The sequence below is a fragment of the Elephantulus edwardii genome, unplaced genomic scaffold (assembly GCF_000299155.1).
Source record: "Elephantulus edwardii isolate Elephantulus edwardi_28Jun2011 unplaced genomic scaffold, EleEdw1.0 scaffold00126, whole genome shotgun sequence".
In the NCBI taxonomy this organism is placed as follows: domain Eukaryota; kingdom Metazoa; phylum Chordata; class Mammalia; order Macroscelidea; family Macroscelididae; genus Elephantulus; species Elephantulus edwardii.
Window position 1 is genome coordinate 41,548 of NW_006399876.1, and position 15,848 is coordinate 57,395.

At 46.6% G+C, this 15,848-nt stretch overlaps 1 protein-coding gene and 1 pseudogene across 2 annotated transcripts; one reads left to right on the forward strand and one right to left on the reverse strand.

The window, feature by feature from the left end:
• The first annotated feature begins 201 nt into the window (after window positions 1-201).
• RIC8A (RIC8 guanine nucleotide exchange factor A) lies at window positions 202-4,032 on the forward strand. Of its 2 annotated transcripts, none has more exons than XM_006893187.1 (10): window positions 202-285; window positions 434-481; window positions 559-1,149; window positions 1,536-1,627; window positions 1,912-2,062; window positions 2,919-3,014; window positions 3,077-3,239; window positions 3,305-3,449; window positions 3,639-3,758; window positions 3,912-4,032. In XM_006893187.1, the coding sequence occupies exons 1-10, from the start codon at window positions 202-204 to the stop codon at window positions 4,030-4,032; spliced, it is 1,611 nt and encodes a 536-aa protein (XP_006893249.1). The 2 variants fall into 2 exon arrangements, with proteins under 2 accessions (XP_006893249.1, XP_006893250.1); XM_006893188.1 differs by having other exon boundaries at window positions 3,095-3,239.
• Window positions 4,033-6,091: 2,059 nt separating this feature from the next.
• LOC102844923 lies at window positions 6,092-6,487 on the reverse strand (annotated as a pseudogene).
• Between the last annotated feature and the right edge of the window lie 9,361 nt (window positions 6,488-15,848).

Genomic DNA, 15,848 nt, shown 5'->3' on the forward strand with positions numbered 1-15,848 from the left:
CTAGTTTAGGTCCGGGCCTGCCGGGCCTCGTCTCCGCCCAGACTCCGCCCTGCAGCGCGCATTTCCGGTGCGGCCTCTGCGCTCCTAGGGCGGGGCGGGAGGACTGGGGCTGAACGGTGGTGGTGGCCGCACTCCTGGACCGACAATCCCCCGCGCCCCCGTCCCCCACCAGATCCTCCTCGCACCGGTCGCGAGGGCGCCATGGAGCCTCGGGCAGTGGCCGATGCCGTGGAGACCGGGGAGGAGGGCGCGATGATGGAGGCCTTGCAGACTTATAACCGGGAGGTGAGCACAAGTGGCCACAGGCCTGGCGGGAGGGTGAGCAGGTCTTGCGCGGCGGGGCGGAGGCTGCAGGACGCGTACGGGTGCGTGGGGTGCACCCAGCACTGTCCTGTCCCCTTGGGGAACCTGTGAGCCACCTGTGTCTCTGCAGAATTCCCAGAGCTTCACGTTCGATGATGCCCAGCAGGAAGACAGGCAGGTGGGTGCAGGCCCGGGCACGGGACGGGGCGGGACCACGACGGGATTGGACGGCAGTCTCGCCCCTTTTCTCTTCAGAGACTGGCAAGGCTGCTTGTGGGCGCCCTGGAGCAGGGCCTGGCGCCCTCCCGCCGCGTCGCCTGGCTGCAGAGCCTGCGCATCCTATCCCGGGACCGCAGCTGCCTGGATTGCTTCACAGGCCGCCGGAGCCTGCAGGCCCTGGCTCTCTATGCTGGCATCTCCGCCTCTTTGGTGCCAGACGCTGAGCCTCCAGACATGGACATTGTGCTTGAAGCCCTCAAGTGCCTGTGCAACCTCGTGCTCAGCAGCCCCAGAGCGCAGGTGCTGGCTGCGGAGGCCCACCTGGTAGTCAGGCTCGCCCAGCGCGTGGCGCTTTATGGCCAGCGAAGCTTCCCCCACGAAGTCCAGTTCTTCGACCTGCGGCTGCTCTTCCTGCTGACGGCACTGCGCACTGATGTGCGCCAGCAACTGTTTCGGGAGCTGCAGGGCGTGCGCCTGCTGACCAAAGCGCTGGAGATGACACTTGGCACAACTCCGGAGGAGAGCGCCCTCGAACGGCTCCCTGCCCAGGAGACAGAACGAGCCATGGAGGTCCTCAAAGTCCTCTTTAACATCACCTTTGACTCAGTCAAGAAGGAGGTGGATGAGGTGAGGGCCTGACCCAGAGGTCCCACCGAGGTTCCTAGTATCACTGGTGGAGAGGACCAGAGTTGCCACCAGTTGGAAGAGCAGAAGAGGCCTCAGAGGTGCCTCTCTGAAGGGCAAGGATGTTGGGTTCTAGGCCTCTATGTCAGGTGTGTGGGTGAGGCGGAGTGGCATGTGGACTTTGTCAACATACCGTGCGCTCCTGGCATTTCCACTTGGAGAAGCCCTCTAAGGCGAGTGACTGAGGCCTCCCAAACAAGTCACACCCGAGAGCATGAGAACCATGGAGGGTAGTCAGGAGGCAAGTGGTCCCGAGTGGTGAGCTGAACCACTTGGCAGTAGCAGGGTGGAGTAGGACACCCCCTACAAGAACCTCTGCCTTGGCTTAGGAAGATGCTGTGCTGTTCCGGCACCTGGGGACACTTCTGCGCCACTGTGTTATGATCTCGGCTGCTGGAGACACAACGGAAGAGTTCCGTGGGTAAGAATCAGGCTTGAGGTGGGTAAGTGGGACAGGAAGTTTACAGGTGGGTGGTGACAAAGATGGGGCTGTGTCAGTGTGTGTGAGTAGCCACAGTTTATAGGTGGGTGGTGGTATGGGGCGGGCCTTAAGGTAGATAGGAATGGTCTGCACTTGACCCTCCCCTGGCTGGTATAGACAGTGTTCCTGGGCCTGCCTGGTTCAGAAGAGCAAAGCAAGGCAGGGGAGGAGAGGAAGGGCTGCCGTGGGGATCTGTCTGATGTAGCCCCCTACCTTGTTTGCAGCCACGCAGTGAACCTCCTGGGAAACCTGCCCCCAGAGTGTCTGGATGTGCTTCTAACCCCAGAGCTGCAGGCAGGCTCTGTGGAGTTCCTGGGTGTGAACATGGATGTGATTCTTGCCCTCCTGGCCTTCCTGGAGCAGCGTTTGGACCAGGTGGGTGGGAGTGTGGTGCAGAGGTTCATGGGCTTCGGCCTGGCTTTCCTCTTTGCCACCAGCCCTGGTGAGTAGAAGTTTCTAATGTGACTAGGGCTCTGGTCCAGCACCTGGTGGTCCTCCCAGAGAAGCCTGCGGAGTCCTCATGAAGGTTTCCCTTTTGGTAGCTGGAGGAAATGGATAGTGGACCCTCTGTGGTGACACTACTTGATTTCCTTAGTCCAGTGGACTGTTTCTCCTTGTGGTCTTTTCAATGTTTCTGGCTTTCTCGTGCGGTCCTGTGAAGCCTCTGACCTGGTATGTGTGACCCCCATACTCTTGGTGTTACCATGCACAGAAGCCGCTGGCCAGTGTGGCGTCAGATTACTAGTGGGGACCCCAGAACTGGCAGTCTTACATGATGGGACAGGCTTGATGACACCCAGGAGACAACAGACCCTCTCAACCTGGGGAACAGCACTTGGGTGCCATGTCCACTTTGTGCATGTCTATCACGTGAACACCAGCACTGACTGACCTAAGACCATGGCTACCTGTCTTCACTGCTGCCAGCCACAGTCAAGGGGCAAGGTGCTTCCTGTGAGCAGCCGCTTCTTGTTCCAATACTAACTGCTTGCGTGCTCACCCAGGACCATCTAAATGGTCACATAAATGGGAAAGGGGGTGGGAGAGTATGAACACAGATGCCTTCACAAGAGATGATAAGGCATAGAACCAGTCAGTGTCCAGAGTCTGAGTGATCTTAGAGGGGAGGTGTGGGCCACAGGGGTTTCTCAGAGCTGACCCCACCACATAGCTGGTCCTCAAGGCACTCTGCTGTCAGAACCTGCTGGCAGTGACAGAGAATCCCTCACAGACACACCGGCTGAAGGAGAGTGTGGCCCCGGTGCTGAGCGTGCTGACCGAATGTGCCCGTGCACAACGCCCAGCCAGGAAGTTCTTGAAGGCCCAGGTATGTGGTCTGGGGGTGGCTGGGACCTGGGCACCACCTTGCTGTACTGCAGCTGGGCTGAGGGACAGGCCACTCTCCAGGTGTTGCCCCCACTGCGGGATGTAAGCACGCGCCCCGAGGTGGGGACACTGTTGCGTAACAGACTAGTCCGTCTCATGACACACCTGGACACTGACGTGAAGCGTGTGGCCGCTGAGTTCCTGTTCGTCCTGTGTGCAGAGAGCGGTGAGTGGAGGTAGGGCGCCCCATCCCTTTGCCTGCACCTGCTTCTGACTTCCACCTGCCCACAGTGCCCCGCTTCATCAAGTACACGGGCTATGGGAACGCTGCTGGCCTTTTGGCTGCCAGGGGCCTCATGGCAGGGGGCCGGAGCTCAGGCCAGTACTCAGAGGATGAGGACACAGACACAGAGGAGTACAAGGACGCCAAGGCCAGGTGTGCTGCCCTGCTTCTTGAAGCTGGCCTGCTGGGGATGGGTGGGAGTTGCCCTGAGCGACAGCTGCCCTGGGGTATCAGGGAACAGGGTCTGGGCAACCTGAGAGGTATCTGGACATGGCAGTGCCTAAATGCCATCCAGTCCCTCTCATCCTGGGTGGGCACTGATCCCTGTGCCCCTGAAAGCAGCATAAACCCTGTGACGGGGAGAGTGGAGGAGAAGCCGCCCAATCCCATGGAAGGCATGACAGAGGAGCAGAAAGAGCATGAGGCCATGAAGCTGGTGAACATGTTTGACAGGCTCTCCAGGTGCGTGGCAGGCAGCAGGGAATTCCTGAGCTGTTTTTCCAGGGAGGGTCTGCATATGGCTGCCTGTGGGCTCATGGCCCCCTGAGGGAGCAAGCTGGCTGCATAACAGGTGGGACAAGGACCACACACAGCCCTCTTTACCCATCTCTGCAGGCATCGTGTTATCCAACCCATGGGTATGAGTCCTGGAGGTCAACTTACATCCCTACAGGAGGCCATGTGCCAGTCCATGGAAGGGCAGCTCTCCTCTGATGCTGACTCGGACCCTGACTGAGTCTACCTCTACTCCTTTGGGCTGGTGCTGCCTGCAGCTGTCCTTGGCATGGGTTCTGTCCAGGTCCACGCTTAGGCCTCTGGTCCAGCCTCACCTGCCCTGAACGAACTCTAATCTCAGGAAATGATCTATGTGCTGTGCCAGGAGGGCTGTTTGGGGGTTGCTACCTGAGACAGAGATGAGCCGGACAGAGGTCCCACTGCACTCAACAGTGAAGGGACCTGATAGTTGTACCCACAGCTGTGCTCATAGTCAGACACTGACTGGCCTCATGTACACCGGCCAGAGCCATCTTCCTGGATGTCTCTCCAGATGTGGCCACTGAGTTTTGACCCTACCCCTGGCTCAGGCTGAAAACCCTCACACTAAGGACAGCCACCTTCCCAGAGCAGAGGCATTGTTATCCTAGAATAAAGATGTGTCGTGGGCGGGACTGTGTGCATGGATGTGTCTGCAAAAAATGAGACAAAGGAACTCTGGGTGGGGCAGAAGTCCAGGAGCAGACACAGGCCCTTGACAGAGCTGCATGAAAAATGAGCCAGGCTGGGCAGAGAGGCCTGTGGCCTTGCCATGGAGCTGATGGTAGGGCTGTGCCTCAGGCAGCCCCAGGAGAGCCTGCAGACATTCTCTGTACATGGAGGGTAAGATTGGAGAACCCCACAGACAGCCTGGAGCTTAGATATCCACTAGTGAGCACCCCGCAGATTGGAAGCAATTCTGACAGCACTGATGAAAGCACCCTGGTCGGCAGTGGGTGTTCAGGACATGGGGAAGGGGCTGCTGGAAGGACTCCTAAAACAGTGTTCTGGAGAGGAGGCTATATGGGCCCTGGGCAAGGAGCCTAGGGGCTCTAAATGGGCGGGAGAGGGGTGTCTTCAATGGCTCTGTCAACAAGTGAGGAAAACACTTGGTTCCTTTTGAGGGCAAATGTGAGGAGATACCTAGTTTACATATAACGTTTATTTTGTGCCAGAAGAGAGATATCAACAACTGCCATCAAGTTAAAAACTAACTCGTAGGTGACCCTCTAGCTAATTTTTGGGCTATAAATCATTTGGGGTACTCATCTGTTCAGGCAGCTGGTGGTGGATCCAAGCAGCCTGCCTTTGGGTTGGCAGCACGACTCCTTACCACTACGCCACCTATAATTAAAAATAGCCTCCTGTAAGATGCCAGGTAGGGGCTTCTGGTGTCCTAGTGGTAAGAAGCTGTGCTGCAATCCCAAAGGCATGTGGTTCGAATCCATCAGCTGCTCCATGAGAGAAGGATGGACAGTCTCCTGTGTGATAAACTGCTTCCGAAAACCCACTAGAGGGTCAGCTATGAGTTGTTTCTGAGTCCACATAACACACAATACCAAAATACCAGGGATCATGCAGGAAATGCTGGCCTTGAGTTCCCCCTCAGCCTGGTCTCGGATCTTGCAGTGGGTCACCCTACTTTGTGGCCCCTGGGAGGAGCTAGGTCACACTGGGTGCACAGTCTGGGGGCGTCCTGTTGAGTCTGGTCCCCTCAGGCTGCATATCTTCTTTTGGCCTTGATTCCTGAGTTCACACACCATGTCTCCTAGTTCCAGGTCTCAGCTGGACATGGCTCTGTTCTCAGTGGCCCTTGTGGCTGCTAGGACCACCATGCCCTCCTGCCCCTGCAGTGAGCTGGAACAAAGGGGAATGTTGCAATCAGTTCTCCATAAACATTCCAGTGGTTAGCAGACCTTACTGGCCAGGGCTGAAAACTTGCATAAAACAGGCTTTTCCACCCCTTTCAGCATAGGGCCAGGTTCAGTTCACAGAGTCACAGTCAATTCCACAGCACCTAACAACAACTAACAAGTACTGCTGTGGAGGAGCCTCGGCTGTTTCCTGAGGGACTGTGGAGAAGGGGTCAGCTACATGAAGGCTTTGGCTACAAGGTTTTAAAAAGCCAAAGGGGTATTTAGACCCAGAGTCAGATGTACCCTGTCCTGTTATACAGTCCATCTCAGGCCTACCTTGGTGGTGACACTTGAATTTTTTATTTTTTTTAACATGCCAATATAAAAAAAAATTCTTTATTGGTTTCATTTCTTGCATTTGAAATACTTTTCAGTGACATCCTTGGCCTGGGATTCTTTGCCATAGTCCTTAACAACTACACAACTGCAGTAAACTACTTTGCGGGACTTTCCTTCTTGGTCAGTTTTGCAGGGGCCTACCCATGCCCCCAGTTTCTTGTTATCATCAACCCTTATCAGGTTTATTTGGTGTTCAGCACAAAGGGCTTCTACTAACTTGACATACACAGGCTCATTACAGTTGGATGTAAGCACACATAGATGGGCTTGGTGCTTGTCTAAGGCTTTGGCAACTTCACAGATTCCACATACTAGGCCATCGTGGATGAGGGTGGTCTACAGCACCTCTTATAAAGCTGTATTAAAGTCAGTTACAGCAATGCCTTCCCCGGCAATGGCGGTAGGTTATGAGTGGAGCGGAATCTTGAACGCACCTGGGCCTCTACCTCTGCACAACTTGGTGGCAATGGGGACACTCGAAATCTCAAGATCAAAGAAGAGCAGCCAGTTTAAATGATTCTGAGTGGGGGGGGGGAAGCAAAACTCATCTATCATGGTGCTGCCAACAGCTCAGTGGTGAGAGAATCTTTGTGTTCTTGATTTACGCTTCAGTCCATACTGCAGGCTGCAGTCTTTGATTTGCATCAAATGCCTCAGGCCCTCCCTAGTTTTAGGGAGCAAAGCTGTGTCATCTGCATAACGCAGGTTGTTGATGAGTCTTCCTCCAATCCTGATGCCACATTTCTCCTTATAAAGTCCAGCCTCCTCAATGATCTGTTCTGCATACAGATTGAAAAGGTATGAAGACAGGAGGCATCCCTGATGCCCCCCTTTGCTGATTTTGAAGCATGCAGTGTTTCTTTGTTCTATTCTGATGTCTGCTTCCTGGTCCAAATATAGGTTTTACTCAGCATACAAACTAAATGGTTTGTATGGCTAAAAGATACAACCATGACACCCACTTTTACTATGTTCTTTTCAATCACTTGTTATGCATTTGCAATCCAGACAATGAAGGAGGAGGACAGATGAATTGATGCTTTTGAGCTGTGGTATTGGAGAAAAATACTGAATTATCTCATGGACTGCCAAAAGAACAGATATATCGTGGAGCAAGTACAGCCAGACTTCTCCAAAGATTTCAAAGCTTCATCTCACATACTTTAAGCATGTTGACAGGAGAGGCTATTCCTTGGAGAAGGACATCATGCATGGCAAGGTGGAGGGTTGGTGAAAGAGGAAGACCATCAACCAGATGGACTGGCAGAGTGGCTATAGCAGTGGACTCAAATATGTCAGAAATTATGAGTATGGCACAGATTAAGACAAGGTTCAGATCTGTTGTTCATATGGTCATGATGTGTTGTACTAGACTCAATGGAACTTAACAACAACAATAGCTAATGTTCTTCATGTGTTTCTTACCCATCTGAATGTTTTCTTTGATGCAGTGTCTATTCATGTTCTCTGCCCTCTGTCTTTTTCTTGTTGAGGTGTTGGAGTTTTCTAAAAATGTTACAGATGAGTCCTTTATCAGCTATGCCATTGACAAATACTTCTGCAGGTTCTTCTCACTCTTGAAGTCCTTTTTAATTTTTTTTTAAATTTTATTTTCTGTGCATGTACCATCAAATTGGATCTGAATGGTATAAGAGGAGATTGCCCCTCCTTCTCCAGCAGAGCACCTGGTGGATTTAAACCATGTACCTCTAGGATTTTGGAAGGAGGAATGGCATCCACTTCTGTAATAGCTTGCCTCTGGAAACCTATGAACCTGGAGAGAGGATGAAAGGCACCCAACCATTGAGGACTCTCCTTCATAGGGTCTCTGTGAGTCACCTGCAACTCGACGGCACTTAACAACAATAACATCAACATAGAACAGCTGGCCCAGTGGACAGAAAGTGATGCTACCAAGCCAAATGTGGGTGAATTTTAATCCACAGCCTTCGGGCCTGTCTTTCATTGTTTTTGTTCAGACATTCCTCTAGGTCGTAATAGCCCTGGTGTACAAGTTGCCATACAGTGGTCACTTGTGGTTGCTGTGAGGATGAACACTGTGACACTGATGTGTCAAATGCGTTAATGGTAGGTTACCCAATGCGGACAGAGAGTGGGGTGGAGCTCCCCAATTAAAACAAGCTTGGAAGGAGGACTGGCATCCACTTCTGTAACAGCTTGCCTCCGGAAACCCTATGAACCTGGAGAGAGGAAGAAAGGCACCCAAGCGTTGAGGACTATCCTTAACAACAACACCACTTCTAGGGTTGCAGTACAGCTTCTTGCCACTAGGCCATCAGAGCTCCCTAAAGAAGTCCTTTTTTAAAAAAAAAAATAAATAATTTACATATTTTTATTGTGATTTGACTAAGAGTTGAAAAGGATATTGGGTTTTCATTCACTTGATCATATAAATTTTGCTTTATTACATTCTAGGGAAGTCTGCTGATGCACATAAGGATTTAACCTTTAGGAGGTTCCAATTGTTTTGTTTATTCATTGCTGAATGCATTTTCAATTTTATTTTATAATCTCTTCAGGCCATAGATGTGGGCTCCTAAATTTGCCCCATATTTCCTTTGATGATCTTTATAGTCTTAGGTAAAACAACAGCTAGGTCCTTAATCTTGAGTAACTTTTTATATATTGTCTGAAATATGGAATGTGTTTCCACTTCCTGCAAATAAGTACCCAGTTTTATAAGCATCATTGCCAAAGAGGCTGTTTCTTCCCCACTTACTGAACTTCATCTCTCTTTCAATGATCAGCAGTCTGTACATGGGCAAGTTCATTCCTCAGGCACTTCCATTCTACTACTGTAGGTATCTGCTACAGGTTGTACCAGCACTTGGCTGATAGGATCACTGTATACAGTACCAAGTTTTAACAAAAAGAAGTACAAAACATCCTACTTTTTCTTCTTCATTAACACTCTGATTATCTAAGGTCTCTTTCCCTTGCACATAAAGTTGGTGAAAACATTTTTCATCTTTTGGAACCATTATAACATCTGCATCAAGATTACATTGTATCTGTAGATTGCTTTGGATAGTTTTGCCATTTTCACAATGTTAGGTGTTCTAATCCATACACACAGTAAATTCTTCCATTTAGATGGTTCCCTGTGAGTTTTTTGTAATTTTTTGGGTAGTTTTCTTTGAAATGCTATTGGGACTTCCTGATAAGAATTTCTTAAGAATGCTAGTTTAATGCCTTCATAGGATAAGAAAAAGGTTGAAAACAAGGGTCACATCTCTTAAAACTCCAGCACCTCAATAAGAAACAGAAACAACCAAAGTACAAAATGGACAGGGGACATGACTAGATACTTCAACAAAGAAGACATTGAGATGGCATACAAACGAAGAAATGACTCAAGATTAAAAGCTATTGCTGCTGCTGTTAGGTGCTACTGAGTACAGCCCATAACAACCCTATGAACAACAGATCTGAACCATCTCCTATCCTGTGCCATTCTCATACTTCTGACACACCCGAGCCCACTGCAGCAGTCACTGTCGATCCACCTGCTTAACCTTCTTCTTCATAGAGTCCACCTTCACGAATAATTCGTTCAGCATACTGACTGAATAGGTATGGTGGGAGAATCTAACCCTGACGCACTTCCTTCTTAGTTTTAAACCATGTAGTTCCTTGCTTTGTTCACACAACAGCCTCTTCTAGTATAAGCTGCACAAATAAGGGTTCTGAGTTTTTCACTCTTCTAAATATTAGCCACAACTTTTATGATCTACACAGTCAAATACTTTTGCATAGTCACCAATGCATAAATAGACATTGTTTTGGTATTCTTTACTTGCAGACAGGATCCATTTGGCATCAGCAATGATATCCCTGGTGCCACAGCCTCTTTTAAATCCTGCTTGAACTTCTGCAGTACTCCCATTTTTTAATGATCTTCAGCAGTATTTTGCTTCTGTGTGATATTAATGATACTGTGCAATAGTTTCCACATTCAGTTTGATCACCTTTCTTGGGAATGGGAAAAATATGGACCTCTTCCAATCCATTGGTCAGCATACACTGTTGAGCACATCCAGGGCTGCATCTGTTAACTGAAACAAGTCAATCAGTATGCCATCGATTCCGGAGGTCGTTATTTTTTGCCAATGACCCCACTGCAGGTTCTACTTCTTTCTTCATTATCATTGGCTCCTGCTTGTAAAAAAGAAACTTCCTGAAATTTTTCAGTGTCAGTCAATTCTTTTTGGTACATGATGCATGTGTTCCCTCCATCTTCCTTTGTTGCTTCCTGGGTCATTCAATATATTGCCTATAGTATCTTTCAATATTGTGACTCAAGGTTTAAATTTCTTTCTCAGTTCTCTCAACATGAATAATGCAGAGCAAGCTCTTCTCTTTTTATTCTTCAATTCCAGCTCTCTGCACATTCCATTACAATACTTTGCTTTGTCTTATCAAGCTGCCCTTTGAAATCTTCTGTTCAGCTCTTTTACTTCCATTTGTTTTGGCTTCTTAAGGCTCTAGTGCAATTTTCAGTCTCTTCTGATGTCCATTTCAGTTTGTTCTTTCTCCCCTGTCTTTGTAATCACCTTTTGCTTTCTTCATGGATAATATCCTTGATGTTATCCTACAACTCATATGGTCTTTGGTCACTGGTGTTCAGTGGTTCAAACTTATTCTTAAGAAGATTTTGATGAAAAACAATGTATATGAATTTTGTAAGTAAACCAGTAGAAAATAAAAATTTTATTTAAAAAAAGAAACCAAAACCAAACAAATAAAATGAAAGCACAGACCCAAATGTCTAGCTGTAATAACAGTTAATTATAGCAAACAAAGGATTAACATCAATAACACCCAATACAGTGAAATAATTCTTTTTTAGCATATTTATCTGAAGATATTAGAAAGCTAAGGTAAAAAATGTTAAGGCTTAATGTTTCCTGAAATAAAAAGCAACTTACTGAAGAAAAAAAATTTTTTTTTAAATTCAGAGAAGAGATTCAAGATCATATTTTTATTTTCATGGACTTATTTTTCAGCATTAATTTGAATGTGCACATGAGTTTAATTGATGGTCTGACCCACATTCCATTCTTGGTATAGTTCTGACGGCAGACACTGAGCTTCTTCAACAATTCCTTCCAAAAATGTAGTCAATCTGATTTCTATGCAACCCATCAAGTGAGGTCCATGTGTAAAGTTGGCGTTTGTGTTTTTGATAAAAGAGGTTTGAAATAAATAAATCACTGAAAATATGACTACTAGAGATATGGAAATAAAAAATACCATGAGATATCATCTCACACCAGCCACAACAAGAAAGTTTAATAAGAGAATGAAGAACAACTGGTGAAGAGGGTGTAGAGAATGGAACCTGGAACTCTCATACACTGTTGGTAGGAATGTAGAATGCTGCAACTGTTATGGAATGCAGTTTGGGATTTTCTCAAGAAGTTGGGAATAGAAATAAAGCAATCCTACTATTAGTATATGTTATTGTATTAGGTATATATCACACAGAAAAAAAAGGAGCTACAACTACACACACCACACACAAACACACACATATACACGCACACAGAGAGAGAGAGAGCGTTGTTATGTACTGTCAAATCAAGTACAACTAATAACAATCCTATGAATAGTTCTGAACCTTGCCCTATCCTAAGCCATTCTCACTATCTGACACACCTGCCCCCATTGTTATAGTCATTGCATCTACCTATATTATGAAACTCTGAATAACATAGATGCATCTAGAACACATTTTACTAAATGAAATAAATCAGTTATGAAAGGGCAGATAAAGTATAAGCCAACTATAATGAAATGCTAAGTAAAGGTTTACACACAAATAACATTATTCTTTGATAGTTACACTAGGATGGGAAGTAAAGATTAGTAAATAGATAAGACACATACTGAGTGAAAGGAAAGGCAATATCAAATAAAGGCATTATCAATACAATATCACTACAGAAAGGGTAAATACAGAGAGGTACAGAAAGATTAATGGAAACAAGAATTACAGGGAGGAATTGGGAAAGCTGTGATTACATTGTGGGTACTGAAAGTAATGTTTTGAACAAAATGTGTGTGAATTAATGGATGAAAATGTTTTTTTGTGTGTGTGTGTGATTTGGTTGAGTAAACCTTCACTTAAATCACAATCAATTAAATTTTTTAAAAAGACAACCTATTGTTATATACAATCAACTCAGACCCAATTCATCACTGATCCTCTAGCAGCTTTCAGATGCTTTAAACTGCATGGAAGGAGGACTGCCCATCTTTCTCCTGCAAAGCAACTGGCAGATACAAACTACGAGCCATTGGGTTGGCAGCACAATTCTTTACCACTAAGCCACCAGAACTGTTGTTGTTAGGTGCCACTGAGTCGAGTACAACCCATAGCAACCTTAGGAACAACTAATCTGAACCCTATCCTATCCTGTGCCATCATCTAACTTCCTGAAACATTGGAGCTCATTGCAGAAGTCATTGTATCAATTCATCTGCTTGAAGGGCTTCCTCTCCTTCGCCAACCTTCTGCCCTTCCAAACATCATGTCCCTTTCCAAGGAATAGCCCCTCCTAGCAACATGCTCAAAGTATGTGAGACAAAGCTTTATCATCTTTGCTTCCAAAGAGCACTCTGGCTGGACCCTCTCCAGCACGTATTGCTTCTTTTGGCAGTTCATGGGATACTCAGTATTCTTCTCCAACATCACAGCTCAAAGACATCAATCTTTTTTCTGTCAGCCTTATTCACTGTTCTGCTCTCCAATGCAGAGCAAGTGACTGGAAAGACCATGGCCTGAATCAGACATGCCATAGTCCTCACACTGACTCATTATTCCTCAATAATTTGGAGAGGCCCCTGACTGCAGACTTTCCCAGTGCTACAAGAGAGTTACATTTGAAAAAAGACAAGTAAAAAAAAGAGGCTTTGCCAACGACTTGAGGGGAGGTAAAGCTGATATCTATCAGAACCCCATTTCCAGGACTTAACACTGAAGGAAATTGGCGAGTATGCTCAACTCACAGTGACCACCTGGGTCCACTTGATGAGTGGAAGTGGGAGACATGCAGTAACGAAAAGGCAGGCTGAATTTGGACATGTTCCTTCAGCACTGTCCACCTACCATGATGAATGAATGGATACGTGAAGAAGGTTTGCTAGTTTGTGGAGCAGGGAGTCCTGAGGATCCCTCATATATTGACATAGCCCACGTGGGGCTAAGGTTGAGTGAAGGGACCAGCTGGTCCGAAACACAGGCAGAAGTGTGGACTGCTGAGTTTGTGGCTGATGCTCTTGGGAATTAGACAGACGCCTGAGGATGAGATGACCAGAACCCAACCAGATGAAGGGACGATGTTTTATTCTGTGAGCTTATGTTGATTACTGTTTACCTGATGGTTTGCTCTGGACTGGACGTTTATTTATAGATGCAGATGCTCAAAGTTTCAACTGTAATAGAAGATTCTTTAGGGGGGAAAAAAGACATGTGGCTTATATATTTTCATGAATATAGATGATGAAAAAGGGAAGGTTGATCCTTCAGATAATGAGAGATAATGGCTAGAAAAGCCATGGAGTGGTCTGTGGTATCAGAAACCTTGGAAAGACACTTGGTCTTGCAAATAATCAATAGCTGTGAGACCAACATAAAAGAGTGCTTTCCATACTGTAGAGATGGTGGTGGAGAGAGGGTGCAGAGATTGTGGCAAGGTGTAGCCTAACAGAACCCTTAAGATGGGACCACAGTAAAAAGTGTTTCTTGCCGGTAAATGACTAAAAAGCTGATTTGCAACTGCTCTGAGATAAAGTTTGTTGGATGACTGAGGAAACCAGAGGTGCATTTGTGCTGCTGAACTGGACTTGGACTTTCACAAATTGAGTCACTGTCTTGTCAATCTGGCCTGGGACTGCTGGACGAAACCTGGACTTGCAGTATGTGGTATGTTTCACCTCCCCTACTCCCTGCCTATTCACCAGACTGTTATTCAAATATACACTCCTGCATCTGGAGCCAAAGAGGAAGAAATTGAGAACTTTTACCAAATATTGCAGTGCAAAATTGACTGAACATGCAGTCAAGAAGTGTTAATGCTAACTGGTGACTGGAATGCAAAAGTGGGCATCAGTGAATAAGGGATAGTTGTTGTTGTTAGGTGCCATCGAGTCACAGACTACTCATAGCAATCCCATGATCAAAAGGCCTGAGCACTGTTCATAGAGTTTCCAGAGGCAAGCCGTTTCAGAAGTGAATGCCACTCCTGCTTCCAAGACTGTTTTAATCGGAAAGCTCTACCAAACACTGTCCACCATGAATGACCATTATCACATTTGGCACATCAGTGTCACAATGTTTAGCATCAGAGCAACCACAAGTTACCTCTGTACAGAAATGCACAGACCAGTGCTATACCATGTAGAAGAATGTTTGACCAAAAAGCAATCTGAACCAGACCTGAGGGCCACAGATAAAAATCACCCACCCTGGGCTTGGTAGCATAACTCTCTGTCCACTAGGCCAATGTAGCTCTCTCTCTGTTGTTATTGTTATTGTTATTAGGTGCTGTCGAGTCAAAAAGAGATAGTAGTTGGAAAATATGGGCTTGGTGATAGAAATGAGGCTGGATGTGTGGGAGCTCTGTGGCCTAGTGGCAAGAAGCTGTGCTGCAATCCCGAAAGCACACAGTTCCAGGTCACCAGCTGCTCCATGGGAGAAGGACTGGCAACCTCCTCCTATGCTATTAACTGCCTCAGAAATGAAGCTGGAAATAGAATGATTGAATTTCGTATTTACAATGATTTATTCATTGCAAATACCATTTTTAAAAGACATAAACGACAACTACACGTGTATCTCACCCAGTGGGCTGCATATGAATAAGACTGACTACATTTGTGGAAGAAATCATTGGAGAAGCTCATTATCGGCAGTCAAAACAAGGCCAGGGAGGACTGTGGGGTCAGATCATCAATTACTCATACCCAAGTTCAAACTGAGGCTAAAGAAAATAAGTCCACAGGAACCAAGATATGATCTTGAGTCATTCCATCTGAATTTCAAGATCATCTTAGGAATAGGTTTGAGGCATTGAACACCAATGATCAAAGACTAGACGAGTTGTGGGATGGGACGATATCAAGGATATCATCCATGAAGAAGGCAAAAATATCATTATAAAAACAGAGGACAAAGGGGGAAACCACCAAAATAGATGTCAGAAGAGACTCTAAAAATTGCACTAGAGTGTCAAGCAGCCCAAACAGAAGGAAAGCATACAGAAGTAAAAGAGCTAAACAGAAGATTTCAAAGGGCAGCTCAGGAGGACAAAGCAAAGCATTGTAATAGAATGTGCAGAGAGCTGGAATTTGAGGGAAAAAAAGGGAAGAACTCGCTCTGCACTTCTCAAGCTGAGAGAATGGAAAAACAAATTTAAGACTAAAGTTGCAACATTAAAAGATGCTATAGGCAATACACTGTTGATGTTAGATGGATCCTGGCTGAGTAAGGAATATCAGAAGAATGTCTATTTATGCTTTCTTGACTATGCAAAGACATTTGGCTGTGTGGATCATGACAAGGTGTTGCTAATATTGAGAAGAATGGGAGTCCCAGAGCATTTACTTACCAGTGCTCATGCTGAACTTGTTGTACCTAGACCAGGAGGTTGTTGTGCTGACAGAGAAGGGGCACACTGCATGGTTTAAAATTGAGAAGGGAGTGTGTCAGGGTTGTATTTTCTTCCCATACCTATTCAAT